The following is a 27,586-nucleotide window of genomic DNA, read 5'->3' as shown; positions in this document are numbered from 1 at the left end:
AATTCCACTGTATTCTTTGAGCAGAATCACTTTGCTTTGATTTTCTGACATTGATGATATCATCTTCTAGGCACACAGTGAGGACAGGTGAGGCGATGGTTTGTCTATAAACAAAGCAAGCTATTATGTCAAAACAGCCTAAAACCTCAAACATTATAAGTCGTGTGTTACTGGCCAATCTTTAAGAACCCCATTGTTAGCCATAACAGTATTTAATAAAGAGCAAGTTATAAAACAAAGATATTCTCAGTAAGCTGTCTCAATGTGAGACTAATAAGGACATAGTACTGTAAAGGAATTCTCCGGTACTTTTGTATACTTTTTAGCCAGTAGTTCTCAAAGTAGCGCTCACAAGCCAAAAGTGGACGCTGAAAATTGTGTACTACGTCAAATATGTGTAGATATGTGCACCACGTCATAGCTCTCTCTCTCTCTCTCTCTGCTGTGGGGGCATCATGTGCATCTTGCTAGCTGTCACTCCCCATATGGCGAGGGCCTGAAGTTTATTGGTTGAACTCAAATTGCTAGGGGGCATGCCAAACAGTTGTTTTCAAACTAGGGATTTTGTGGCTAATTGAGGTAAGACAGTAATTCTGCTCATAGATTATGTATGTACTATATAAACTATACATTGACACATCCAGCCCAATGCAGGAAGTTTAAAAAATACTTAGAAGTCTCCATCTTTAAGATGGCTTCCCTATACTAAAGTGTTACCCACCAAACCTTGGATTGAAGGAACATTCACTGCACAGTATGGCCTCTATAATGTATGCAATTTTTGGGTGCCTGAAATCTAGAGAGAGCGAGATAGGAAAAGAGAGAACGAGTGAGAGAGAAAGGAGAAGGGAGAGCGAGAGAGAGAGAAAGAGAGGGAAACAGTGATAGATAAAGAGCATTTGATGGGGTTATGATTTGAGTCTCTGACCCAGGGCCCTTACCGGATAGCCTTCTGTTTTCTTCTGGCACCACTTCAGTAGCGCGTTCCTCTTAGAACCCCCGTACTCCCGCGCCAGTGCAGCCAAGGGGTCCTTTCTTTCCACACTGACACCAGTGACAGACACCACAGCCATGGACGGAGAAGGAAACAACAGTAATGTTATGACATCTGACCTGTGTGTGGGGACGTGTATCCTCATAAAACCAGCAACCTTACATCAACCTCACATACACACACACGTGCATGCAAATACACACACACACACACACACACACACACACACACACACACACACACACACACACACACACACACACACACACACACACACACACACACACACACACACACACACACACACACACACACACACACACACAGGAGCTGATTTGATCCCCTGGGCTGTCATAATGAAAGCTAATCAGAGTAGAGTAGTCTCTGTGGCCATGGAAACATCAGGAGACACCCTGGTCATTGCTCTCACTTAGCAACATGGTCAACATGAAACACATGCTGTGAGTCACAACACACTGTAGCTTGGGGAGTCGGGAATTGTCTTAACAAATGTTGCTGTCGAAAAGCCTGTGTATGAATTCACTGGAGTGACATACTCTAGAGAAAACAATAACAAGGAGCAACAAAGGAGCAACAAACATTTTCACATGCACAATCTAGTGTGTGTGTGATGAGATTTTAATAGTAGAACATTGGGTCACCCTCGATATCACATTAGTTATGCATCTTTGTCATTAGCTCAAGATAAACAATGGCAGTCAGTAAAAACTGGGGCAATCAGGTGATAGATACAGATATGTTCAGTGACCCTACTGTAATCCTCTCCCAGTTCATCACTGATCTAACGGTGAATCGAATTCAGTTGAAACTGTGTCACTGAGTATGACTGTTAAGACCTATCAGTATGAATGTGTATGAAGGTGTGTGGGGGCGTGTAAGTGTGTGTCATCTACTCTATGTGAATAGAACGGTGGTGATGTGTGATGTTTCAGGTGATACATGAAATTCTCTGTAGTGAGCTCTCTTTCTCTATAATACTTTCTCTGTATTTGTACTTTACTTTGTAGTAGCAAGAACAGTACTGTTAGCTAAAATCTGCACAAGCACAGGTACACTACCGTTCAAAAGTTTCGGGTCACTTAGAAATGTCCTTGTTTTTGAAAAGAAAAGCATCTGGGATGTTGCCTAGAAGGCCAGCATCCCGGAGTCGCCTCTTCACTGTTGACGTTGAGACTGGTGTTTTGTGGGTACTATTTAATGAAGCTGCCAGTTGAGGACTTGTGAGGCGTCTGTTTTTCAAACTAGACACTCTAATGTACTTGTCCGCTTGCTCAGTTGTGCACCGGGCCTCCCACTCCTCTTTCTATTCTGGTTAGAGACAGTTTGCACTGTTCTGTGAAGCGAGTAGTACACAGCGTTGTACGAGATCTTCAATTTCTTGGCAATTGCTCAAATGGAATAGCCTTCATTTCTCAGATCAAGAATAGACTGACGAGTTTCAGAAGGAAGTTCTTGATTTCTGGCCATTTTGAGCATGTAATCGAACCCACACATGCTGATGCTCCAGATACTCAACTAGTCAAACGAATGCCAGCTTTATTGCTTCTTTAATCAGAACAACATTTTTCAGCTGTGCTAACATAATTGCAAAAGGGTTTTCTAATGATCAATTAGCCTTTTAAAATGATACACTTGGATTAGCTAACACAATGTGCCATTGGAACACAGGAGTGATGGTTGCTGATAATGGGCCTCTGTACCCCTATGTAGATATTCTATTAAAAATCAGCTGTTTCCAGCTACAATAGTCATTTACAACATTAACAATGTCTACATTGTATTTCTGATCAATTTGATGTTATTTTAATGGACAAAAAAAAACAAGGACATTTCTAAGTGACCCCAAACTGTTGAACGGTAGTGTAGATACGTGTGTATTAGTTTTTGTGCCAGAGTGCCTCTGAGTGTGTCTCCAGGATGGAGGGCCCACCTGAGCTTGCTGTTGTTCCTGTTGTAGCTCATGGAGTGACTGCAGCTGCTGAGGGTTGCTGGGGACTTGATGACTGACTCCAGGGAAGGACTCTTCCTCATAAGGCTGCTGGGCTTCAGCTCATCCCCAGAGCCCCCGTACTTATCTGGGAAACACAACATCAGGAAACAGGGAGGAAGGGAGACGTGGACAGTGAGAGAAAGCGCATATTTCACTGGAAGGCCATGGTCTCTTCCTCCCCCTGAAATCTCTCTGGCCCACAGAATACTACTGATCTGAACATCATAGAAAAAGACCAAAGACCAAATTAGGTTATATTATGCAGTGGTATAGTTGGTGATTAAATTGTTTGGGTGTAGTAGAACTACATAATGTGCTGTCTTTTTTGCTGTCATTTGGCAAAATAAACTCCAGCTTCTCAAATTTCTCAAAGTTCAATCCCCAAAAGGGAGATGAAAGAAAATGTTCACATATTCTCCAGTTTCTTTACTCAAGTAACATAATGCAGCTGTGGTTCCAGCTAAACATGCACTGTTTCAAATGAACAAAAAAAAATAGGCTAATCAGAGTAGACATTTGAGTTTGAGTCATTGGCCAATCCTTGGTCAGAGCAATGAGTCATTCAAAGCTAATGTTCGGTCACAATGCACTTCATCAAAAAGATGGGACTGCTGTCTGCTGGATTAGTTAGATTTATACTCTGATACTGTTTCTACAGATGTAGGATCTTGATTTGATCACTCTTTTGTTGATGAGAATGCTAACTTGCAGTGTATTCAAGTTTCAAAAAGGCTTATAAACTTTGTAACTTCCACTTTACATTTCAGACTTGATCAGCCCTAACTTAAAACGTATCAACCCTTACAAAATTTCCATTAATTATAATACACATAATAATTCACATTTCCTGTTGCTGCAGGATTATTTTCCTGCTGTAGCAAACTGGCTCAAACTAAGATCCTACAGTACATCTGTACTTGCTTTCTCTACGGAGTGTGTCACTTACCTGGATGAGAGAAATCTCCATGGTTGATCCTTTTCTCCAGTGTCTTTGAGAGTGGTTTGATAGACGAATGCCTCTATCCAAAACAAAACAGACTTTTAACAGTCCAATTCATGTCCCAGACATACTTTACTTAATGGCTTTATAAAGGTACTTTTATAAAAGTAGCTAGTTTATAAATGATTAATTATTAGTTTATAGATAATTTATAATTCGGTAACAAACTGTTATAACACATTGGTTGATATTGTAGTGCATACTGAAGAGGGCCTGTACTGTACCTGAATGGGGGAGACTGCAGCTGCGGGTGCTGTGCGGACAGGGATCCCACTTAGAAGGCGTCTAGGTGAGGAGTGCATCTGTACCGTGTGTCCAGGCCCAGGTCCATCTGCAATGCTCAACACATGAATGTACATAAGCCACGGGGTGGACGTTTAAGTGGAAAGTGAATGAGGAAGTGATTAATTGATACCGTATTCCATGATTATGTCCCATGAACTCCTACGACTATCTTTTACACCTTGTTAAGCAAACAGACCTCCAAGGTTAGACTGTTTAAGTATGATGTTATTGGTAAGGTTTCCTTCTCTATCACTGCTGCTAAGCCAGGAATGTTTCCCCTCAACAGCCTGTCGGCCAGTCATCTGTGCTTGATTGAACTTGCCTAGTGCAATGGAACCAAAGGAATAGTCACAAAAGTGCAATCCCCTCACCCGGCACTCCAAGCAGGTGCAATCAAATGCTCAAAGAACTTTGAAGTATTATTTTAACTCAGGTCTGCTGGTCTGTGTGGAGGAGTGAGAAGGAGGGATGCTCTGTGCTCACTCTGTACTGCTGTGTCAAAGGACTTGATGAGGGATTTGACGGTGGCTCCGGGCTCCGAGGGTGAGGAGGCAGCATTGCTGTTGGTGTTGATGGATAAGGAGGTGGTCGGTGTCTGGGTGGTCTGGGTCATAGAGATGCCACGCCAGTGAGGACTGCCGTCTGCGTCCGACAAACTCTCAGAGTCGCCACGCAACAACCTGAGAGAGACAAGGGGAAAGAGATGCTCACAGTACAATATGGCACAACACATACTGTAACAGGTAGGAGCGCTGTTTTATTTAAGAGAATGGCAGATGTGTGTGTGGCTGTAGTCTATACCTTATCAGGGATTCTTATCATTACATTGGTTTACTAAGTGATTTGTAAGCAAGCATTTCACTGTAAAGTCTACATCAGTTGTATTGGCCACGTGTTAAATAACATGACATTGTATTTTACTTGGGTGTTGTCGGAACAATGGTTTAGAGATTACTCAATGTTCTAAAGCAAGGTAATGATGATGTTCGCCCAGTGCATTGACTGTTCTATGTAATATTTGCTCAATAGATCAGAAGCATATTGTGTATGATTACGTACACGTTATACATGTAAAAGTCAACAACTGGGTCTAATTTTACGCGACAACACCTGAACTGCAACAAAAAGTATGTACAAGGTTTACATTAGACATTAGACTGCAGATTATGAACAGAGAGAGCCTGAGGGAGTATTGTCACTGATGGATGAATATGGAAGGGTTGAGAAGAGAACTGAAATAAGGAAACAGGTGAGGAGGAAGCAGAACTACTGTAATGTCAACCTCCCAAAGACAGTGGCCTCAAACAAATGCATGCAAACAAAGTCAAGACTAGAGTCATTTCATTTATTGACTTTCCAATGAACAAATACAAAATACTTTTAAACAGACAGACAAACACCTTATATTGACTATTTCTCTAGATAAACTGTACTGTATATTTTATATGTCACAGGTATTAAAACCAGAGTCCAAGTCTCAATAAGATTTCACATAAAATAACACATCAAACTGTTGCACATTCACTTGTTGAACTGTTGAGCATGGCTTTAAATCAAAGGCAGAGAAAAGGTAATCAACACAGTTACCACCATATGTCTTACATTGAGGTGGCCTTTTTTGGCAATATCGATAGTACTCAAAGTTAAACTTAACCAGCACATCGATCTGTCTCTGGTCGAATACAATGGCTTGTGTATGACTGCATCTACTGAATAGTCCTGTTACTAGGTAATAATAATCACTATAACCTGAGGTTTACAGGATGGCAGTTGGTCATTATACACTTCTAATGGTTGTCACGATGCCAGCATCACTTCAACGATCTGACGTCTACCCTGAAGCAGTCATCAGAAATGAGAGGCTTTTTATTTGACCTGATGGGGTTGCATTAGAAATACTTCTGAATGAATGATAAAACCTTCACAATGCTTTTAGCTCCCTGAAGTTCAGAGTGGAATATTATGGCCTACAGAACTACAGGACACTTTGACATCGATTTGGACATTTTGATGAGTTAGGCCAGTTCATAATGAGTTTTAGGCACAGCTGTAAATCTGAGGCAGAGAGGACTATTTGAATTGGTCAGTGATCAGCAGTTGATTACCCTTATGGCTTAAATTTAGTGTCCTTCCTGTGAGGACATTATTAGTGATAGCGTGATATTGACCAGTGATAATGTAATAATATACTGTCTGTGGTTCAGTGTTGTTGTCTGTAGGCAGAACTCAAACTGGTGAGCTGGTCTTCAACTGTAGCTCAGTGATTACACACACAACGTAGGACTACTGACCAGCGCAGGTTATTGATGTTTTGCCATTCTTGATATTCTGGTAAATACCACCATCTAGAGGTACATTATCACACCACATTATCTGATCCAGATATTTAACACAAGGTGCAAATGAAATACCCAATGAAAATGTATGCTAAAACATTATTTTCCCCTTTCAACTACAGTACATGACTGCATCTAAGTAGCCGTGAATACTCTCAAAGAATTGAAACTTAAAGTGAACTGATTGTTGATTATTACCATAAAAAACTTCAATATCATCCAAGCACTTTTTGAAGTAACAGATATTCCAAACGGTCAGTTATAAGAAACGGATCGTATTCATAACCACAAATGCACAACTTACTAGAATAATTATAAACCAAAAGACCAATAAAACCAGCTGCAATCAACAAAAATAACTTGACATCTTTTTCTGTTTAGCTTTTTTAAGTTGCACTTGGCCTGAAACATAGTAATGAAGCCTAACAGAAAAAAATAATCTGACTCATAATGATAACTGGCAGCGTACAGGTGATAAACTGACTGTTTTGGCTTCAGTTTTTTTCTGAGAACTGAACAAAAATATTTCTCATTCTCATCATTTGTTTTCTTAACAAATCAATTACTCTTTTTTAGCAACACATTGAGTAAGTGAAAATTCACCACTGAGGGAATTTAAGTGTCTAAAAGGCACAAAAGCAAATAGGAATCAGTAACATAAACCCCTCCTATCTTATCATCAGTCCCCTCTCTTGACCGACAGAGAGGAGAGATTCATCAACACAAATACATCTGAAAGCACTGCAAACAATACAGATAAAAAGTGTACAGCATTTTAGAAAGATTTCACAAACAAAGATGTGTTAATTTGGCTGCCAAGTGCTGTTTCACAATAGATTGGATTAACAGTAAACCACAGTCTGACTCTGTCTGTCTGGTAAACCAACCTTGCTAATAAACCCATCAGAATTACATACCACATAACCGTTTTTATGGTAATACTGATCAAAGCAAATCTGTACAATAATACTGTCAGTCTGTCTTCAGAGGGTCCAAATGTGTTGTGGTTGGACTTTTCTACCGCCCCTCTACTGCAGTCTTGGTATCAAAACTGGCTCCAGCCCCAAGTCTGAAAAACAAGACCGAAACCAGAGACAACATGAGTTGAAATAAATAGAGAATATACCCTCTTAAAAAGCCATGTACTTGTCTACCTGTAATTTGTTTAAGACCCCAACTGGATGTAGCACAGCCAGAGTGGTTTATTTCTCTAAAGTCACTATAGCAATAAAGGCTATTTCCTCTGTCTGTCCCTCTCTCCATGTGTCTCTTAGCTGGCTAATCAAATCAAATCTACATGTCTCTGCGATCAGTATACAATGCTATACAGTGGGGCAAAAAAGTATTTAGTCAGCCACCAATTGTGCAAGTTCTCCCACTTAAAAAGATGAGAGAGGCCTGTAATTTTCATCATAGGTACACTTCAACTATGACAGACAAAATGAGAAAAGAAATCCAGAAAATCACATTGTAGGATTTTTAATGAATTTATTTGCAAATTATGGTGGAAAATAAGTATTTGGTCACCTACAAACAAGCAAGATTTCTGGCTCTCACAGACCTGTAACTTCTTCTTTAACCTCTTTGGGCTGCAGGGGCAGTATTGAGTAGCCTGGATAAAAGGTGCCCATTTCAAACGGCCTCGTACTCAATTCTTGCTCGTACAATATGCATATTATTATTACTATTGGATAGAAAACACTCTCTAGTTTCTAAAACCGTTTGAATTATGTAAAACAGAACTCATTTTGCAGCAAACTTCCTGACAGGAAGTGGAAAATCTGAAATCGATGCTCTGTTCTAGGGCCTGCCTATAAATGTGCTTGATATTTATTAGTATACATGCACTTCATACGCCTTCCACTAGATGTCAACAGGCAGTGAGAGAAGAAATGGAGTGTATAACATGATCTGAGGTCGAATAAAAGCTCTTGGCATGACGTAACCCCAATTTCCTGTTTTCTGGAACGCGCGAGAAGTGACCTGGTATTGCCTTCTGTAAAGCTGTCGTTATAGACGACTAATATCTCCGGCTTTGATTTTATTTGATACATGTGACAATATCATCGTAAAGTATGTTTTTTCAATATAGTTTTATTAGATTATTGAAATTTTTTCGGGACGTTATGCGTGTTGCTTTGTCTGCTTATGTTCAGGAAGGAGAGCTTCGCGCCACTTTGCTAGCTTTCCGTGCTAATTGACTGGAGAAGAGGACATTCTAAATCCAAACAACGATTGTTCTGGACAAAGGACCCCTTGTACAACATTCTGATGGAAGATCATCAAAAGTAGGACCCATTTTATGATGCTATTTCATATATCTGTCGAACATGTGAACTAGTAATTTGCGCCCAGATTTTGGGCACGCTCTCGCCATAACGTAAACTGCATGTCGTAATGAAGTTATTTTTAGAATTCTAACATGGCGATTGCATTAAGAACTAGTGTATCTATCATTTCCTATACAACATGTATTTTTTAGTAATGTTTATGAATAGTTATTTGGTCAGAATATGTGAGTGTCAGAAAAATATCCGGACATTGTGGGAAAAAGATGCTACGTTAGCACAATGTATAACCACTGATTTCAGCTCTAAATATGCACATTTTCGAACAAAACATAAGTGTATGTATAACCTGATGTTATAGGACTGTCATCTGATGAAGCTTATCAAGGTTAGTCAAAAATTATATATCTTTTGCTGGTTTGTTACGATCGCTAACTTTTGCTACTGGGGAATGGCTTGTGTTTCTGGCTATTGTGGTAAGCTAATATAATGCTATATTGTGTTTTCGCTGTAAAACACTTAAGAAATCGGAAATATTGGCTGGAATCACAAGATGCCTGTCTTTCATTTGCTGTACACCATGTATTTTTCAGAAATGTTTTATGATGAGTATTTAGGTATTTGACGTTGGTGTCTGTAATTACTCTGGCTGCTTCTGTGCTATTTCTGACGGTAGCGGTGATGGTAGCTGCAATGTAAAACTGATTTATACCTCAAATATGAACATTTTTCGAACAAAACATAGATTTATTGAATAACATGTTATAAGACTGTCATCTGATGAAGTTGTTTCTTGGTTAGTTTGGTTGGATCTTGGTTAGTTAGGTTGGTTTTGTGCATGCTATCTGTGCTGTGAAAAATGTCTGTCCTTTTTTGTATTTGGTGGTGAGCTAACATAAATATACGTGCTGTTTTCGCTGTAAAACATTTTAAAAATCGGACATGTTGGCTGGATTCACAAGATGTTTATCTTTCATTTGCTGTATTGGACTTGTTAATGTGTGAAAGTTAAATATTTCAAAAAAATATATTTTAAATTTCGCGCCCTGCACTTAAAGTGGCTGTTGTCATATTGTGCCCGGCTTCGGGCGTGCAGCCCAAAGAAGTTTTAAGAGGCTCCTCTGTCCTCCACTCGTTACCTGTATTAATGGAACCTGTTTGAACTTGTTATCAGTATAAAAGACACCTGTCCACAACCTCAAACAGTCACACTCCAAACTCCACTATGGCCAAGACCAAAGAGCTGTCAAAGGACACCAGAAACAAAATTGTAGACCTGCACCAGGCTGGGAAGACTGAATCTGCAATAGGTAAGCAGCTTGGTTTGAAGAAATCAACTGTGGGAGCAATTATTAGGAAATGGAAGACATACAAGACCCCTGATAATCTCCCTCGATCTGGGGCTCCACGCAAGATCTCACCCCGTGGGGTCAAAATGATCACAAGAACAGTGAGCAAAAATCCCAGAACCACACGGGGGGACCTAGTGAATGACCTGCAGAGAGCTGGGACCAAAGTAACAAAGCCTACCATCAGTAACACACTACGCCGCCAGGGACTCAAATCCTGCAGTGCCAGACGTGTCCCCCTGCTTAAGCCAGTACATGTCCAGGCCCGTCTGAAGTTTGCTAGAGAGCATTTGGATGATCCAGAAGAAGATTGGGAGAATGTCATATGGTCAGATGAAACCAAAATAGAACTTTTTGGTAAAAACTCAACTCGTCGTGTTTGGAGAAAAAAGAATGCTGAGTTGCATCCAAAGAACACCATACCTACTGTGAAGCATGGGGGTGGAAACATCATGCTTTGGGGCTGTTTTTTTGCAAAGGGACCAGGACGACTGATCCGTGTAAAGGACAGAATGAATGGGGCCATGTATCGTGAGATTTTGAGTGAAAACCTCCTTCCATCAGCAAGGGCATTGAAGATGAAACGTGGCTGGGTCTTTCAGCATGACAATGATCCCAAACACACTGCCCGGGCAACGAAGGAGTGGCTTCGTAAGAAGCATTTCAAGGTCCTGGAGTGGCCTAGCCAGTCTCCAGATCTCAACCCCATAGAAAATCTTTGGAGGGAGTTGAAAGTCCGTGTTGCCCAGCAACAGCCCCAAAACATCACCCCTCTAGAGGAGATCTGCATGGAGGAATGGGCCAAAATACCAGCAACAGTGTGTGAAAACCTTGTGAAGACTTACAGAAAACGTTTGACCTCAGTCATTGCCAACAAAGGGTATATAACAAGTATTGAGATAAACTTTTGTTATTGACCAAATACTTATTTTCCACCATAATTTGCAAATAAATTAATTAACAATCCTACAATGTGATTTTCTGGATTTTTTTTTCTCATTTTGTCTGTCATAGTTGAAGTGTACCTATGATGAGAATTACAGGCCTCTCTCATCTTTTTAAGTGGGAGAACTTGCACAATTGGTGGCTGACTAAATACTTTTTTGCCCCACTGTACATACCAAATGTTGTTTAGTTAATAAAGCAGATGTTAGAATGAGTACAAATCAGTCATGCCGTGTCATACTACTAGACAATTCTCCAGAGGAACCGAGAGACTAGATAAAGGATTGATTCAACAGAACAGCAGGTGGCGCCAAGTTCCAAAATAACATTTTAGTAGCAGTTTTCTTTGTAGAAATTAAGCGAAGCAAACCCCAGCCCATTCAAATGAAAGGACACAGGCAGCTGATAGATAGTTTGTGCAGCTGCCAGCCAATCAGACAGACAATCAGCAGGAAGCAGTAGGAAGCAGCAGGAAGCAGTAGGAAGAAAAATTAGCAGTTCTAGATCAGCAGTAGCATTCCCTCTAAAGGCATCATTCACTGAGCTGGCAGTGCAGTGCAGTGGACTCACCTGGGCTTTCTATAAGGAGCCATGTCTGAGAGGGGGACATCCTTGAGAGAACGAACGATCTCAGGGAGGAGGGGAGCTTCTGGTCTGGTACGTCCCAAGTACGTATGGGAAAGTAAAGTAAAATACCGCATTCTTCTTTACGTTCTAAATTACACGTTTACATGTTTTATGTCAGGCCAGCTATATTAGAAACTAACTGATGAGCTCTGTAATACTAACAATACTAGCCTAATTTGCCTCTCATCATACTGTCACTGCCACTGCACACAAGACACAGGACCAAAAGGCTGAGCTTTTCATCAACAAACCAACCAATCATGGCAGGTAGCCTAGTGTTTAAAGCGTTGGGCCAGTAACCGAAAGGTTGCTGGATTGAATCCCTGAGGTGACAAGGTAAAAATCTGTCGTTCTGTCCCTGAGCAAGGCAGTTAACCCAGTGTTCCCCGGGCACCGAAGATGTGGATGTCGATTAAGGCAGCCCCCCGCACCTCTCTGATTCAGAGGGCTTGGGTTAAATGCAGAAGACACATTTCAGTTGAAGGCATTCAGTTGTACAACTGACTAGATATCCCCCTTTCTCTTTCCAATCACATCCCTGGCAGCACAGACCATGGTGTACAGGTAGCCACATGAAACAAAACAAAACAGAGGAATGATGCTATGGCCCCTAAAGTGTCTGTCTCATTTTATATTTTGAAGAGAACCGACTCAAACAGTTTAGTGCTGCTGTCAGTGCAGTCTGGGCAGCAGCATTTCTAGGCAGAGCTTAGGCCACTATATTAGTGCTACACTACTCCGATAAAACAGCTTGTCTCAGTAAAGTGCTAGGGTCCATTGCTGGTCCAGTGTGTTACAATCGGTGGTGGTGAGTGGTAGACAGACTGATAGAGCAGTCAGTGTATTGCAGCAGGAACCAGATAGACAGACCAAGATAATGCATGAGAGGAGACTGACTGCTAATCCTCTATTAGCAAGGTTTGCCAAAGCCCAGGATTTGAAGCCCCCCAAAATCCCATGATTTGAGGCTTGAGAATCCAAGGATTTGGGTATTAAGATATTATTATTGGACTTAATGGTGAATCATATCCTAAATTGGCAGCTAGCGTCACCTCGTTTCAATGCATCCCCCACCCCAAAAATGCTGAACATCATAAGCTACCATGACATCGAATCAGAATTTTGGGGTAGCCTCTTAAAATATTTAAAAGGGAACCGATTAATGGCATATGGAAATACAAATGGTTCCTTCCAGCTCGGCTCGCTATATCCTCCCACACTGCATTCTATATGAATCTGACTACAACATTGAACACTCACACCATCAGTGGGATATGGCAAGCCTTATAGTAGCTGCAGCTCCAGGACAGAGTGTGTTAGCTAGGATAGAGAGAGGCCCAGTGCTAAGAGGGAGCAAGAGGGGAAAGGCTAGGGGAAGGGAGAGGAGGTTGGATGTTGGATAGAAACAGAGGGAGTAGTAGGAGAGATATACTGTAGGTCAGGGCTATTCAAATCTGGATCCTTTAGACCAATTACACTTCTGGGTTACATTCTTCCTATCTCATCAGGGGATGATTTAGACCTGGCACATCAGATGAGTACATTCAGGTAGAAACAAAAACCAGAAGTGTTTCGGCCCTCCAGGACCGTAATTGAATAGTACTGCTGTAGGTACTAAACAGGTACGTACCTGACTCCCTGCAGCTGCTCCAGGTCTGAGGACAGCTTGGTGCTGCGACCCTGCTCCTCCTGTAACCTCCTCCTCAGAGAGCGGATCTCCTGCTGGGCCTCCACCTTGATGTCGTTGGCCACCACTACGGCTGTCTGGAGGTCTGCCTGGAACCGTCGCCACTCCTCCGTCTCATCCTGAACACAAACACACATAAATACGCACACACACACACAAATGCACGGATGCACACACACACACACGCAGTATACCATATGAGGGTTGTGATTCTCTTTGCATCATAGGAGTCACAAACCTTGACCATCTTGACCACCAGCAAACCACCTGAAAGTATATAACCACTAACAGTCAGATCACTCCTACCTTCATCTGTTTACTCAAGATCTTCAGCTGCCTCTCCACTTCAGCCTTCTGCTCCTCCAGCTTCTTGAGTTGGTCTGTAAAGAAAGATAAATATGTCATTACTTTGAGAACATCAACCACAGAATACATCTGCGAAAGACACATATCATAAACGCAGCCATTGCTGCAACCATTTCTTAGTCTGATAAATACATTCGGTAAATCTAACCTCTTTCAACAGTGGAACTACAGGGATCATTTATATCCATTCAAAATGTATTTCTCATTATATAGTATGGTAATTATGAGCCTGCTATCAGTTAAATCTGCATTGCTACAGTTGAAGTCGGAAGTTTGCATACACTTTGGTTGGAGTCATTAAAACTCGTTTTTCAACCACTCCACAAATTTCTTGTTAACAAACTATAGTTTTTGCAAGTCTGTTAGGACATCTACTTTGTGCATGACAAAAGTAATTTTTCCAACAATTGTTTACAGATAGATTATTTCACTTATATTTCACTGTATCACAATTCCAGTGGGTCAGAAGTTTACATACACACAGTTTACACACAGTTGACTGTGCCTTTAAACAGCTTGGAAAATTCCAGAAAATGATGTCATGGCTTTAGAAGCTTCTGATAGGCTAAGTGACATCATTTGAGTCAATTGGAGGTGTACCTGTGGATGTATTTCAAGGCCTATTTCAAGGCCTACCTTCAAACTCAGTGCCTCTTTGCTTGACATCATGGGAAAATCAAAAGAAATCAGAAAAAAATTGTAGACCTCCACAAGTCTGGTTCATCATTGGGAGCAATTTCCAAATGCCTGAAGGTACCACGTTCATCTGTACAAACAACAGTACGCAAGTATAAACACCATGGGACAACGCAGCCATCATACCGCTCAGGAAGGAGACGTGTTCTGTCTCCTAGAGATGAACGTACTTTGGTGCGAAAAGTGCAAATCAATCCCAGAACAACAGCAAAGGACCTTGTGAAGATGTTAGAGGAAACAGGTACAAAAGTATCTATATCCACAGTAAAACGAGTCCTATATCGACATAATCTGAAAGGCTGCTCAGCAAGGAAGGAGCCACTGCTCTAAAACCGCCATAAAAAATCCAGACTACGGTTTGCAACTGCACATGGGGACAAAAATTGTACTTTTTGGAGAAATGTCCTGTGGTCTGATGAAACAAAAATAGAACTGTTTGGCCATAATGACCATCGTTATGTTTAGAAGAAAAAGGGGGATGCTTGCAAGCTGAAGAACACCATCCCAACAGTGTAGCACGGGGGTGGCAGCATCATGTTGTGGGGGTGCTTTGCTGCAGGAGGGACTGGTGCACTTCACAAAATAGATGACATCATGAGGAAGAAAAATATGTGGATATATTGAAGCAACATCTTAAGACATCAGTCAGGAAGTTCAAGCTTGGTCGCAAATGGGTCTTCCAAATGGACAATGACCCCAAGCATACTTCCAAAGTTGTGGCAAAATGGCTTAAGGACAACAAAGTTAAGGTATTAGAGTGGCCATCACAAAGCCCTGACCTCAATCCCATAGGTAATTTGTGGGCAGAACTGAAAAAGCGTGTGCGAGCAAGGAGGCCTACTAACCTGACTCAGTTACACCAGCTCTGTCAGGAGGAATGGGCCCCAATTCACCCAACTCATTGTGGGAAGCTTGTGGAAGGCTACCCGAAATGTTTGACCCAAGTTAAACAATTTAAAGGCAATGCTACCAAATACTAATTGAGTGTATGTATACTTCTGACCCACTGGAAATGTGATGAAAGAAATAAAAGCTGAAATAAATAATTCTCTATACTATTATTCTGACATTTCACATTCTTCAAATAAAGTGGTGATCCTAACTGACCTAAAACAGGGAATGTTTACTAGGATTAAATGTCAGGAATTGTGAAAAACTGAGTTTAAATGTATTTGGCTAAGGTGTATGTAAACTTCAGACTTCAACTGTATATCCATAACTCATACTTAATCCATGTGTCGCGAGCCTCACCACTGACCAAATAAAAGGACTCAAACAATGCATACCGCTACACATATTTAGTCCAGGTGTTGGCTTAATCTGGGCCAGGGAAATCGGCCCTATGTGCTTAGGAGTCCTGTGCGCCTATAACAAGTAAAAGTTAGGATGGAGGAGGTAGAGTAGTACAGTAGTAGACTGATGATATATACACTAGTGAACATACTCTCTAGGTCCAGGATGGTCTGGTTGGTGTGGAGGTGGACAGCCCTTTGCTGCTCCACCTGGTCCTCCAGCTCAAAAATGGTCTCCTTCAGGTCCTTGATCTGGCCGTCGGCCTGCCTACCCCCATTCTCTAGGGCACTGACCCGGCCACTCAGCTCCTCCTCCCGGCTCCCGGCTCGCTCTGCCACCTGCTGGCACTCATCCTCCACCTGGGACATAGTAGGAGACCATCTGATTGGTTAGTCACATGTATAGTTGGCATGATTGGTTAGTTGGTCCATCAAGGGGCTTCTCTCTACAAGTGTACTGTTTGCTGCCACCATGAGATGGCGCTGTGTCTGAAGTGACAGTGTACCCACTTTTCCAATGTCTGTACCTATTACCTCTATATTAAAGATGGAAGGAGAATACAAGAGGCCTTTACAAACATAAAGCAGGTGCATTTCTGAATGCAGAAATGTCGAACATTTCTAAGCATGTTTGACAGAATAGGCCTATTGCATTTTATTTTTTAATTCCAGAAGGTTTGCGATTGCATTAGACAGTTAATCTTAGCCTAATCACTAGATAATAAAGGGTTACTTAACCATTAACAGTTAATATCTAATCCACCAGACATCCTCAAGTCTGGGCATGTGTGCTTATCACTTAGACTAACTGACAGTGACACACCCATTACTGTAAGCAGAGCCTTAGATCTATCTACGTCTGACTCTGTGACTGTACCTGCTAATACGCCCTTCTAGTCTGACGTAATAAAAAATATGATAAAAGCTGTTGGACATCAGCCCTGCCAGTGTCTACAGAGACTCATTGACACAATAGCCTAGCAGGAACTCCTCCAAAGCCATTTTGATAGCCTACCCTACACTACAGTGTAACTGGCTGCAGGGTAAACAAGTGATGATGACTCATTGATTTTACAGTTAAGTGTCTAAAGCCCGTGTCTCCTGCTGCAGCTAATACACTTCCTGATACACTACAAACAAATACTATTTTAACCCAAGACTGCCCTGACTGGATCACCCCAGTGTGGGCACTACTCGGCACAGAGTCCATTAGTGTGATGTTGTGATGTTGAAACCACTGCTCACTCAGGCTTTCTGAACCTACAAGCAGATGAAAACAATTTCATTGAACATCAGCTCATATGCTGGAGTGGTGAGGGAAAGTGCTGAACTATCACAAAGTTTCTCTTCACTAGCAATACAATATTTAATTTAAACCATCATGGCAGACGAGGTATTGTGTATAACTGTAGTCTGATATCTCAGAGGTTAAATTGTTCTTGGGGACCTTCAATGCTGCAGACATGTTTTGGTGTCCTTCCCCAGATCTGTGCCTCAACACAATCCTGTTTCGGAGCTCTACGGACAGTTCCTTTGACCTTTTTCTCTGACATGCACTGTCAACTGTGGGACCTTATATACACAGTGCCTTTCCAAATCATGTCCAATCAATTGATTCTACCACAGGTGGACTCCAATCAATATCTAGAAACATCTCAAGGATGATCAATAGAGAGAGGATGGCACCTGAGCTCAATTTCGAGTCTAATAGCAAAGGGTCTGAATACTTATGTAAATAAGGTATTTCTGTTTTTTATTTTTAATACATTTGCAAAACTTTCCAAAAAACTGCTTTCACTTATGTCATTATTGTGTATTGTGTGTAGATTGATGAGGACCATTTTTTACTTAATCAATTTTAGAATAAGGTTGTAACGTAACAAAATGTGGAAAAAGGAAGGGGTCTGAATACTTTCCGAACACACTGTATATCCTCATAACATTGGCTTCGAGGGCATTATCACTTTTATACAACTATTTACTAACATATTCAAATAATGATTGACATATTTTCATATATAACATTATTTTGATGAATTTATTCATACTATTTCATCCTTCCACAGGATACACTACATGACCAAAAGTATGTGGACACCTGCTCGTCGAATATCTGATTCCATAATCATGGGCATTAATATGGAGTTGGTCCCCCCTTTGCTGCTAGAACAGCTTCCACTCTTCTGGAAAGGCTTTACACTAGATGCTGGAACATTGCAGCAGGGACTTGCTTCCATTCAGCCACAAGAGCATTAGTGAGGTCTGGCACTGATGTTGGGCAATTAGGCTTGGCTCGCTGTCGGCGTTCCAATTCATCCCAAAGGTGATCGATTTGGTGAGGTCAGGGCCAGTCAAGTTCTTCCACACCGATCTGTATGAACCTCGCTTTGTGCACGGGCACATTATCTTTTTTTGTTGTTGGTAGTTACAGTCTTGTCCCATCGCGGCAACTCCTGTGCGAACTTGGGAGAGGCGAAGGTCGGGAGCCATGCGTCCTCCCACGGGGGCATTGTCATGCTGAAACAGGAAAGGGCCTTCCCCAAACTGTTGCCACAAAGTTGGAAGCACAGAATTGTCTAGAATGTCATTGTATGCTGTAGTGTTAAGATTTCCCTTCACCTAACCTAATTTAACAACTATGTTTGGTCTTGTGGATGGGTGATGGGATTGCCCTGCTCTGTCTACCTTTTATATTCCTATGTGGCTCTGGGTTGGTAGCCTTTGAGATTGACATTTGAATAGGCCGTGAATTTGGAAATACTGAAACGTATTTGGTTTAATTTATTTGGTTTTGTCCTTATTCATTTGTATCCTGTTGTTTTTGTCTTTGTTATTTAATTTTGTTTTTGTGTTTTCTCCCTATTGAACTGTACATATTTGCAAGTATTGTATCTTGAAACTGTAATTGTCATAGGACAACAAAAAAATAAGATTTCCCTTCACTGGAACTAAGGGGCCAAGCCCGAACCATGAATAACAGCCCCAGAACATTATTCCTCATCCACCAAACTTTACAGTTGGCACTATGCATTGGGGCAGGTAGTGTTCTCCTGGCATCCGCCAATCCCAGATCCGTCCATCGGACTGCCAGATGGAGAAGTGTGATTCATCACTCCAGAGAATGCATTTTCACTGCTGCAGAGTCTAATGGTGGCAAGCTTTACACCACTCCAGCCAACGCTTGGCATAGCGCATAGTGATCTTAGGCTTGTGTGCTGCTCGGCCATGGTAACCCATTTCATGAAACTCCCGACTAACAGTTCTTGTGCTGACGTTGCTTCCAAAGGCAGTTTGGAAATCGGTAGTGAGTGTTGCAACCGAGGACAGAATATTTTTATGCGCTAGGCGCTTCAGGACTCTCTGGTCCCATTCTGTGAGCTTGTGTGGCCTACCATTTAGTGACTGAGACATTGTTGCTCATAGACGTTTCCACTAGACGTTTCCACGTTCCCACCAATTTGACAAACTGACTTGTTGGAAAGGTGGCATCCTATGACAGTGCCACGTTGAAAGTCACTGAGCTCTTCAGTAAGGCCATTCTACTGCCAATTTTTGTCTATGGAGTGGCATGGCTGTGTGCTCGATTTTATACACCCGTCAGCAACGGGTGTGGCTGAAATTGCCAAATCAATTCATTTGAAGGGGTGACCACATACTTTTGCATATATAGTATATAGTCCCGACACAAATCTAAGGTTGCTGCCCAAGCTGGCTGGACGTTGGTTCTATCTGGTCGGATGCCAGAGATGCGACACAGTCGTTAAGTTTTTTTGCTCTGTACTAAACCCAGTCGTTTGTTCAAAATATTCCATTGCCATGCTGGAAAAATTCTTATCCCTTGCTTGCTAGCTAGCCAACTACGGCTAACTTCCAGTCATGTCAAACAGTGCAGCCAGAATAACAGCAAGGTAGCTGCGTTTGTGTTTGTTTAATATCTTTTCTAGTGACATTTATTTGGATACATCCATAATAACAAGCTAATGATGTGCATTTCACCTGGCATAGTAAATGTGCTCTCTGGTCAGGACATTGTTGTTAAGAGGAGCTAGCCAACAACACAGCTAATACAATCCCTTCAAACTGATGCTGGAAAGACTGCAAACTAGCTGCATATATTTTGTTTAGTTTTACCTGTTTTCTATTGACATTTCTTTGTATATATCCATACAAATGATGCTGATTCATGATTTCGACTGGCTGAGAAAAGCTGTCTGCCTGTCTGTCTCGTCCTGACTCCCGACATGTTCATTACTATGGGACAGCTGGAGATCGAATTTCAATATTGAAACGAAGTTGAAAATGTTGGAGAGACAGACAATAAGGTTTATACAAATCTCTGCTGTTGAAAACCAAATGCTAGTTTTAAAAGAAATGGGAGATAATGTCTAGATGCTTTTTATAGTGGAGATCAAGTTTATAAATTGCCTTGCTGGGCTGACAAGACAGTGGATTTGCGCAGTGAGATGGAACAGAGTGAATAGGCATTTCAACATTCTAGCTTTAGCCGGTGGTAACTTGTGGAATAGACAGCGGCTGGAATGCGGTTTTAACGAATCATCATCCAGGAGTAGATCCACCTACCGCCGGGAAGGCAAAGTGTTCCCGGCAGGCCCAGAGAGCAAATCAAGTGCACTTACAGTATAGGCCTACCGCTGGCCAATCAGATAGCCCAGATCCGTGTCTGCACAGTTTCCTTGCGCCATAGACTGTAAAAATAGGCCTCGAACGCACAGCAAAGTTGATAATGTGAGATTTCAAGACTTTAAAACCAAGACTAGAGAGAGACTCAAGGAATACAGCAAAGAGCTGAGGTTTTTATGAGGAAATTCCTGTTTAAGATGTTATTCAGCACTATCTTTGTTCAAAGGTTTTATAAGCCATAAAATGCACATTTGATAAGCTTGCGTTGTTATTATTTGTGGCTTGTGTCATTAAAAAAATATACAATCTGAGCGGTAGATCTAGGCTTGCATTTTGACTCAGAAAGTGATCTTGACTCAGAAAAGGTTGGTGACCACTGCTGTAGAATAATAAATCACAAGATCCATGAACACAGCCTACACTGATGAAGGTAAAAGGACGATTTAGGGCTACAGACTGCCAGAGGATAAGTTGTAGCTTGGTATCCCACCCACCTTGGTGAGCAATAAAGTTTCTACTCTATTCTATTCTATATGGCTTGGTGTCCCACTCACCTTGGAGAGCAGTCCCTGGGCGTGTTCAGTGTCGGTCTGGGCCTCTAGCAGCTCCTGCCGTAGCCCTGTTACCTCCCCCTCCAGTCTGTCTCTCTCAGCGTGGGCCACCTTCAGCAGCCTTTGCAGCTCTGTGCTGTCCCCAGCACTCTGCATGGCCTTCAGTTCGTCAACCTTCTGCCTCTCTATGTCCACCTGGGCTTTGAGCCGTCCGTTCTTCACCCTGAGGGCGTCCGCTGCCGCCTTGTGTTCCTCAGCCGCCCGTGTCATCTCACCCCCGGCCTCCTCCTCCCTCTCCACCCGGCACTGGAGGCCGTCCCTCTCTTCTCTGAGGGACCTCACCTGCCCCTGGGTCTCCTGGTGCTCCTGCTCCAGGGCCCTCAAGCTCCCCGTCAGTTGCTGCTGGATGTCCACCAGCTTTTCCCTCTCGAAGCGAGAGCTCTGCACCAGGTCAGTGTAGCGCTGCTCCAGCTCGGCTGTCCGGTCCTCGTCCCCGCTCTGGGCCTGGGCTGCCTCCTGCAGCCTCCCGGCCAGTGCCTCGTTCTTCTGGGCCAGCAGCTCCACCCTCTCCCTCTGCTGCTGCAGCGACGTCTGTAAGAGGCCCTTCTCCTCGGCCAAGCGCTCGTTCTCAGCCGTCAGCTCCTGGACCACCTGCTGCTGGTCGGCCAGCTCCTGTAGTGTGGCCTGGAGCTCCTCTGCCGTGCTGTGCTGACTCTCTTCCATTTTCTGGATCTGCTCCGTCAACCTCTCCACTGAGGGGTCGCGACCCTGACCCTTCCTCACACCTACAACCCCTACACCACCACAGCCCCCATCGCTGCTGCTCACTGAGTCAGACCGCGACGGGATCTTCTCAAACTCTGAGGAGTCTGGCGAGGGCGAGCCCTTGGTGATGTCACTGCTGGAGGAGACTGAGGTTTTGAGCGGGCTGGGTATGGCTGACTTGGCTGGGGGAGTGGTGTTGTTGTCTAAAGGGAGGCCATTGATGGAGGGTTTGGAGGGGCTGGTGGTGGTGGTAGTGTTGTTGGACAGAGGAGAGGCAGGCAAGGACTCCAGGGAGAAAAGCTTCTCCTTCAGGACCTGGTTCTCCTCCCTCAGAGCCGCCAGCTCCCTCTGGAACTTCCCGTTCTTCTCCCTCAGCTCCCCAACCAGGGCCTGGGCATCTGTAGCCTGCTGGGATGGGCCTTGACCCTGCTCGGTGAAGGGGGTGTTGTGAGGTGAGGAAGACGAGGATTTCCCCCGGCAGCGCTGCAGCTCCATCCTCAGCTTGCTGATCTCAAACTCCTTCGCCTTGGCTTCAGCCAGCAGCTCCTTAATCTGGCACTCCAGGAAGCCTCTCTCCGAGCCCTCGGCGTCTATCCTGGGCTTTGTGGTGGTGGAGCCGCGCTGGTGTTTGGTTGCTAGGGTGGCCAGGCTGGAGGTGCTGGCGCTGGGGACCATCTTCTTGTTCGTGGAGGTCCTCAACTGATCCCTCAGCGACACGCGGTCTCTGGTCATGGTGGGGGGGATCTCCCTGGGGGCAGGGATTCCAGACTTCTTAGATCCTGATTGAACACCTGGAAAATATAATCAAAACACACATTCAGTCTTCTGCTTTCTTTCTTATTATTTTTTATGAAAATCCACTAGTAAAAGTGGTAATGCATTTGATTAATGTCTGTAATGTCCTCAAGATTCAATAGAAACAATTTCACACTCAGATTGAAGCTCAGTTGTGATGCAGTGTTAATATGATGCTGTGATTGTCATCATCAGGGGTCAATCATTCAACCCTATTCATAGATCCCTTTTTTATTGTGATGGCTGGTTGGTTGACACTGTGTCTGTGTTACTGTGGCCATTGAAACACAGGGCATACTTCAGTTGCATGGCATTTCAGTGGATCCACAGGGCTTGACTGGGATTTTCTCTCTCTCTATCGCTCTCTCTAAGAGCTTTTACTGATTCATCCCCCGCGTGAGCAGGACGCTGTCTGAAAAGGCTTTTATTCTTGTTCTTGTTACCAGGGATGACAATGGTCTGGGGCAAGTGGAACGTTCCAGCACAAAGCAGCCCATCAGTGGACAGACACAAAGAGAGCGCTGTGTTGGTGACACTACACTGACTTCGATCAACCCCAGAGGGCACAGACTACTGCACAGCCTGGGCAAGAAGAGATAAAGTAGGCTTTGTATAACCCCATAAACAACACACACACACACACAAAGAAATATTCAAGATACACTGGCAAGTTGGCTCACATCCACACCTACAAACAAACACACACTCACAAACAAAGAGTCTCGGCTCATTTGGAATGGAAATCCTACACCCCTCTGGGATCTTAAAGCACTTCTCCATTGATGGCCACTTTGCAGGGTGTGCCTGCCAAGCCTCAGACAATCTCAGGGGCACAGCGTGGATTAGTATTCTTAAAGTAGGGCTCTATGGATGAAAAGTTGCTGATGAGGCCAGAAACAGAGAAACAGAAACATAACTTATTTTATCAGCACTCAAATATGCTTCTTCTATATAAAGCAAGGAGCTCAGAACTCAGTTTATATTCAAGTTTATTTATGCCTCCCGGGTGGTGCAGTGGTCTAAGGCACTGCATCGCAGTGCTAGCTGTGCCACCAGAGACTCTGGGTTCGAGCCCAGGCTCTGTTGCAGCAGGCCACGACCGGGAGGTCCATGGGGCGACGAACAATTGGCCTAGCGTCGTCTGGGTTAGGGAGGGTTTGGCCGGTAGGGATGTCCTTGTCTCATCGCGCACTAGCGACTCCTGTGGCGGGCTGGGTGCAGTGCACGCTGACCAGGTTGCTAGGTGTATGGTGTTTCCTCCGACACATTGGTGCGGCTGGCTTCCGGGTTGGATGCGTGCTGTGTTAAAAAGCATTGCGGTTGGGTTGTGTTTTGGAGGACGCATGGCTCTCGACCTTCGTCTCTCCCGTACGGGAGTTGTAGCGATGAGACAAGACAGTAACTACTAATAATTCCTCCCGGGTGGCGCAGTGGTTTAGGGAACTGCATCGCAGTGCTAGCTGCGCCACCAGAGTCTCTGGGTTCGCGCCCAGGCTGGGCTGGGTTCGCGCCCATGCTCTGTCGCAGCCGGCCGCAACCGGGAGGTCCGTGGGACGACGCACAATTGGCATAGCGTCGTCCGGGTTAGGGAGGGTTTGGCCGGTAGGGATATCCTTGTCTCAGTATGTTAAAATGTATGCACTCTACTGTAAGTCGCTCTGGATAAGAGCGTCTGCTAAATGACTAAAATGTAAAATGTAAATAATTGGATACCACGAAAAAGGGGGTATTTTTTTATTTTTTATATATTTTTGTATATATAGCAAGGCCATTTAGAATGCTCTCTTTTAATTATAACACTATCGTAAATTCTTATATTTGCGAAAAATCACAATAAAAACGCAAAATAGTTCCGGTAAAACATTAAAAAGCTATAAAAATACCAGGTCAGAATGGCTGGCACAGAGAGTGACTGCAGACAGTATGGTTTGGCCTTCAGTCAAACTGTGCTTAAAAATAAGAACCTAAATACTCAGCATGAGTGAGAGCAAGCAAAAGCCAGTCATTTAAATTCCCATTAATCACCTTCGCATTGGTTCTCTATCAGTCAGGTCAAGTGAATTCCAGTGAAATTCCCACTAGACTAGCCTCTGCTCTGCCAAGATCCCAGGCTGCTATGAAAAATCTATAATCACTTACTTCTCTGTACATTTTACAGTGGATGCCTCCGTTACAGAAAAAAATGAGGCTAAATTATGTATTATCACATGGAAGATTTTAAGATTTTAACATCTACTTGTTTATGAACAAAGACAGTGATGAAATGCAAGGTTAAAAATGACTTATCATAATGCATTACAGATTGACATATTAAGATGTTTGGGGGTGCATGTACTGTATGTACAAACCGAAACAGACAGACAGAACGTGACAAAGACAGCATATACAGTAGGTCAAACCTATAGGTCATATGGGACATATTCATGCAAATTCTCTTATTCTCATTACTTATAGGGGAAGAAAAGCAAAGGGAGAGAGAGAGAAAGAAATAAAGGGAGAGAGAAATAGAAGGAGAGAGAAATGAGAGAGAGGATTTTCGGATGTGTTTAAGCTCAATCCATTTCCATTAAGATGACTAATGTTTTGAGTTGAAGTGAGATTCTGGGACATCTCCCATTCACAGCCCCCACATACATTAAAATTCTCCTTCCCAGTCCAACTGAATAAAACTCATATGGACTGTATGAAATGTCTTTCTTCGTTTAAGTAGTCACCTCCCTTTTACCATGACTTCACTACAGCTTGTCCCTGCGCACATAGCCATGACGTAAATCTGTGTGCGAAACGAGCCAACTCATACGTGAACAGTTCCAGTACAGAATAATACAATACTGCGAAAGGGAGGCTGGCTGGAACAGTGACACTGGAACACAGACTGTCCAGACCTGGATTTAAATAGTATTTGAAGAACACAACTAAAGTTGTGCTTTATTGAGCTTGCCTGGTGCTGTAGAGAAAACAAATACGAGTCTATTTCAGATGTGGTCTGACTGTCCACATCTCATAATGCCTTACAATGGAATTCACTCTCTCTCAGATTCATTGCATCAATAATTAATACTAATATAAAATAGTGATATTCAAAAAAGTTATTATAAAAATAAATAATTGAAATAACAAAATTAAAATGATAACTCTCTCTCTCAAATTCAAACTGCTTTATTGGCATGAAAATCATTGTGTCAATATTGCCAAAGCAATAATGTATACAATATACATTGATATAAAATAATGAATAATTATATAAAATAGTGATATTAAAAAGGCACAGAAGATTTGACAGTCTGATAATTCAAACCATGCGTTTTGTTTTTGATCAACAGCTTTTTTCTCAACAAGCCTTCTTTCATGGTATTCATAGATCACAAAGTTATCCTCAGTGGTGATAGCCACCATATGTTTTTCATAATTTAAAAGAAGGTCAAAGGAAAGCACAAACAAGACAAGATGTGAATGAATAGTCAAGAGAAACTATTTAAATCCCTCAGTTGGGACAAACACTTCCTGACTAAAGTTATCTGGGTGTGACTTGCCAAGCCTTTGATAGACAATTACAACTCCCCATTTTAGAGGCTACTGAAACAGGGAAAGGGAGGGGGGTGGTCGGGAGAAACAGAGATGAGAGAGAACGGCTCAGAGGGAGTGAGAGTGTAAGGTGGAGAGAGTGTAAGAGAGAGAGAGTGTAAGTGAGAGAGTGTAAAAGAGAGAGAGAGCGCGAGTGAAAGTGAAACAGGGAGTGGGATGACTGCAGCGTTCCCTCAACCCTACTTTATCTTTGTCTTCCATGCCGTATGGCTCAACTCATGGTCCATTCACACACAGGCAGCTCTGGGAGGAACTAAATCAGCCCCCTGTAGGGGGTCTGAGTTGGGGGGGAGGGGGTTTGAATGCCTCTCAGAGGTGCTCCCCCGCACAACCTCTGGAGACTGTCTCTCATTTATAGCAAAGTGTAAATAATGTGAAACACAAGCTTTGGAGAGAAAGAGAAATATCGCTGGCAAGTAGAATGGGCTTTCTCTCATAAAGGCCCCTTTATGTTGAGGAACAAGTGAAATGATACTACATAACATTTCGTAACACAGAGGTTTTTGTGCTGAAAGCATGTCTTTTCTCATATGGTAAGAAATAAAATTGAATAATAGTGAATTGAGAGCATGGCCAAATCATGTCGTTTTGGATGAGAAGCCACAGTAAGAGGGTTTAGATTGCAGGCGGCCAAATAAAGCCGGCAGTGACACCCAAGTTTAACAGGCCGGGCCAAAGTCATTAACCCAAACTTTTAACTTAAAACATTGTTTCTACACAGAAAATTGGCTAGTGTTAACTAGTGTTGATCTTTCAGTGTAACATTTCTAGTGTTGATTCAAGTGTTAAATTAACTCAGCAAAGAGTTGAATTAACAATCAGTGGTGTAAAAAAACACCAGTGTTGGTGTTAATAACAAATGTTGAGCCAAAACCACACCCATCATTAACATATTTCCTAGCATGCTCTATTGCAGGTTATTATTGTTTATATGCTTTAGGTAATGCTATATCTTAGTCTTCCCAACCCTGGCAGTCATTCTGAATGCAGATTGCATGTGAATAAATTGATTGATTAGTTAATCTTATGCTACTCAAATGTAAATAAAAAAATTCTAAACAAATTCAATCTGTTAGTTGGAATTATTGCACCTGTTACTGAAATGGTTGTTCCAGTTTAGATGCTTAATGGTAATGCTATATCTTAGTCTCCCCAACCCTGGCAGTCATTCTGAATGCAGGTTGCAGGTGAGTAAATGTTTGTCCAAATGTTGGATATCCCTAGTGATTGGAAACTGAGGCTTTCTGAAGCCTATGGGGCTTTCACCAAATTGTGCCGGAAGACAGTTCATTCCTCAAAGCTTTAAACGCAATGCACTTGAGTGACATCTGCTGGTCAAGAAATAAATATCAGCACATTTCAGAATCACCTTT

The 27,586-nt window shown here is 42.6% G+C and overlaps 1 protein-coding gene across 4 annotated transcripts in view; it reads right to left on the bottom strand.

Annotated features, from left to right (window-relative positions):
* Positions 1 to 27,586, bottom strand: part of LOC129868310 (cytospin-B-like) — a 188,060-nt gene that overhangs the window by 58,123 nt on the left and 102,351 nt on the right. For all 4 annotated transcript variants that reach the window (XM_055942173.1, XM_055942172.1, XM_055942174.1 and 1 more), the window contains 9 exons: positions 21,072 to 22,624; positions 16,029 to 16,236; positions 13,829 to 13,902; positions 13,466 to 13,641; positions 4,774 to 4,970; positions 4,230 to 4,336; positions 3,952 to 4,024; positions 2,946 to 3,090; positions 942 to 1,044 (listed from right to left, as the gene is read on the bottom strand). In XM_055942173.1, coding sequence (XP_055798148.1) covers positions 942 to 1,044; positions 2,946 to 3,090; positions 3,952 to 4,024; positions 4,230 to 4,336; positions 4,774 to 4,970; positions 13,466 to 13,641; positions 13,829 to 13,902; positions 16,029 to 16,236; positions 21,072 to 22,624 — 2,636 coding nt within the window. The remainder of the gene's footprint in view (positions 1 to 941; positions 1,045 to 2,945; positions 3,091 to 3,951; positions 4,025 to 4,229; positions 4,337 to 4,773; positions 4,971 to 13,465; positions 13,642 to 13,828; positions 13,903 to 16,028; positions 16,237 to 21,071; positions 22,625 to 27,586) is intronic.

The sequence above is a fragment of the Salvelinus fontinalis genome, chromosome 13 (assembly GCF_029448725.1).
Source record: "Salvelinus fontinalis isolate EN_2023a chromosome 13, ASM2944872v1, whole genome shotgun sequence".
Taxonomy (NCBI): domain Eukaryota; kingdom Metazoa; phylum Chordata; class Actinopteri; order Salmoniformes; family Salmonidae; genus Salvelinus; species Salvelinus fontinalis.
This window is presented reverse-complemented; position numbering and strand designations above follow the sequence as displayed.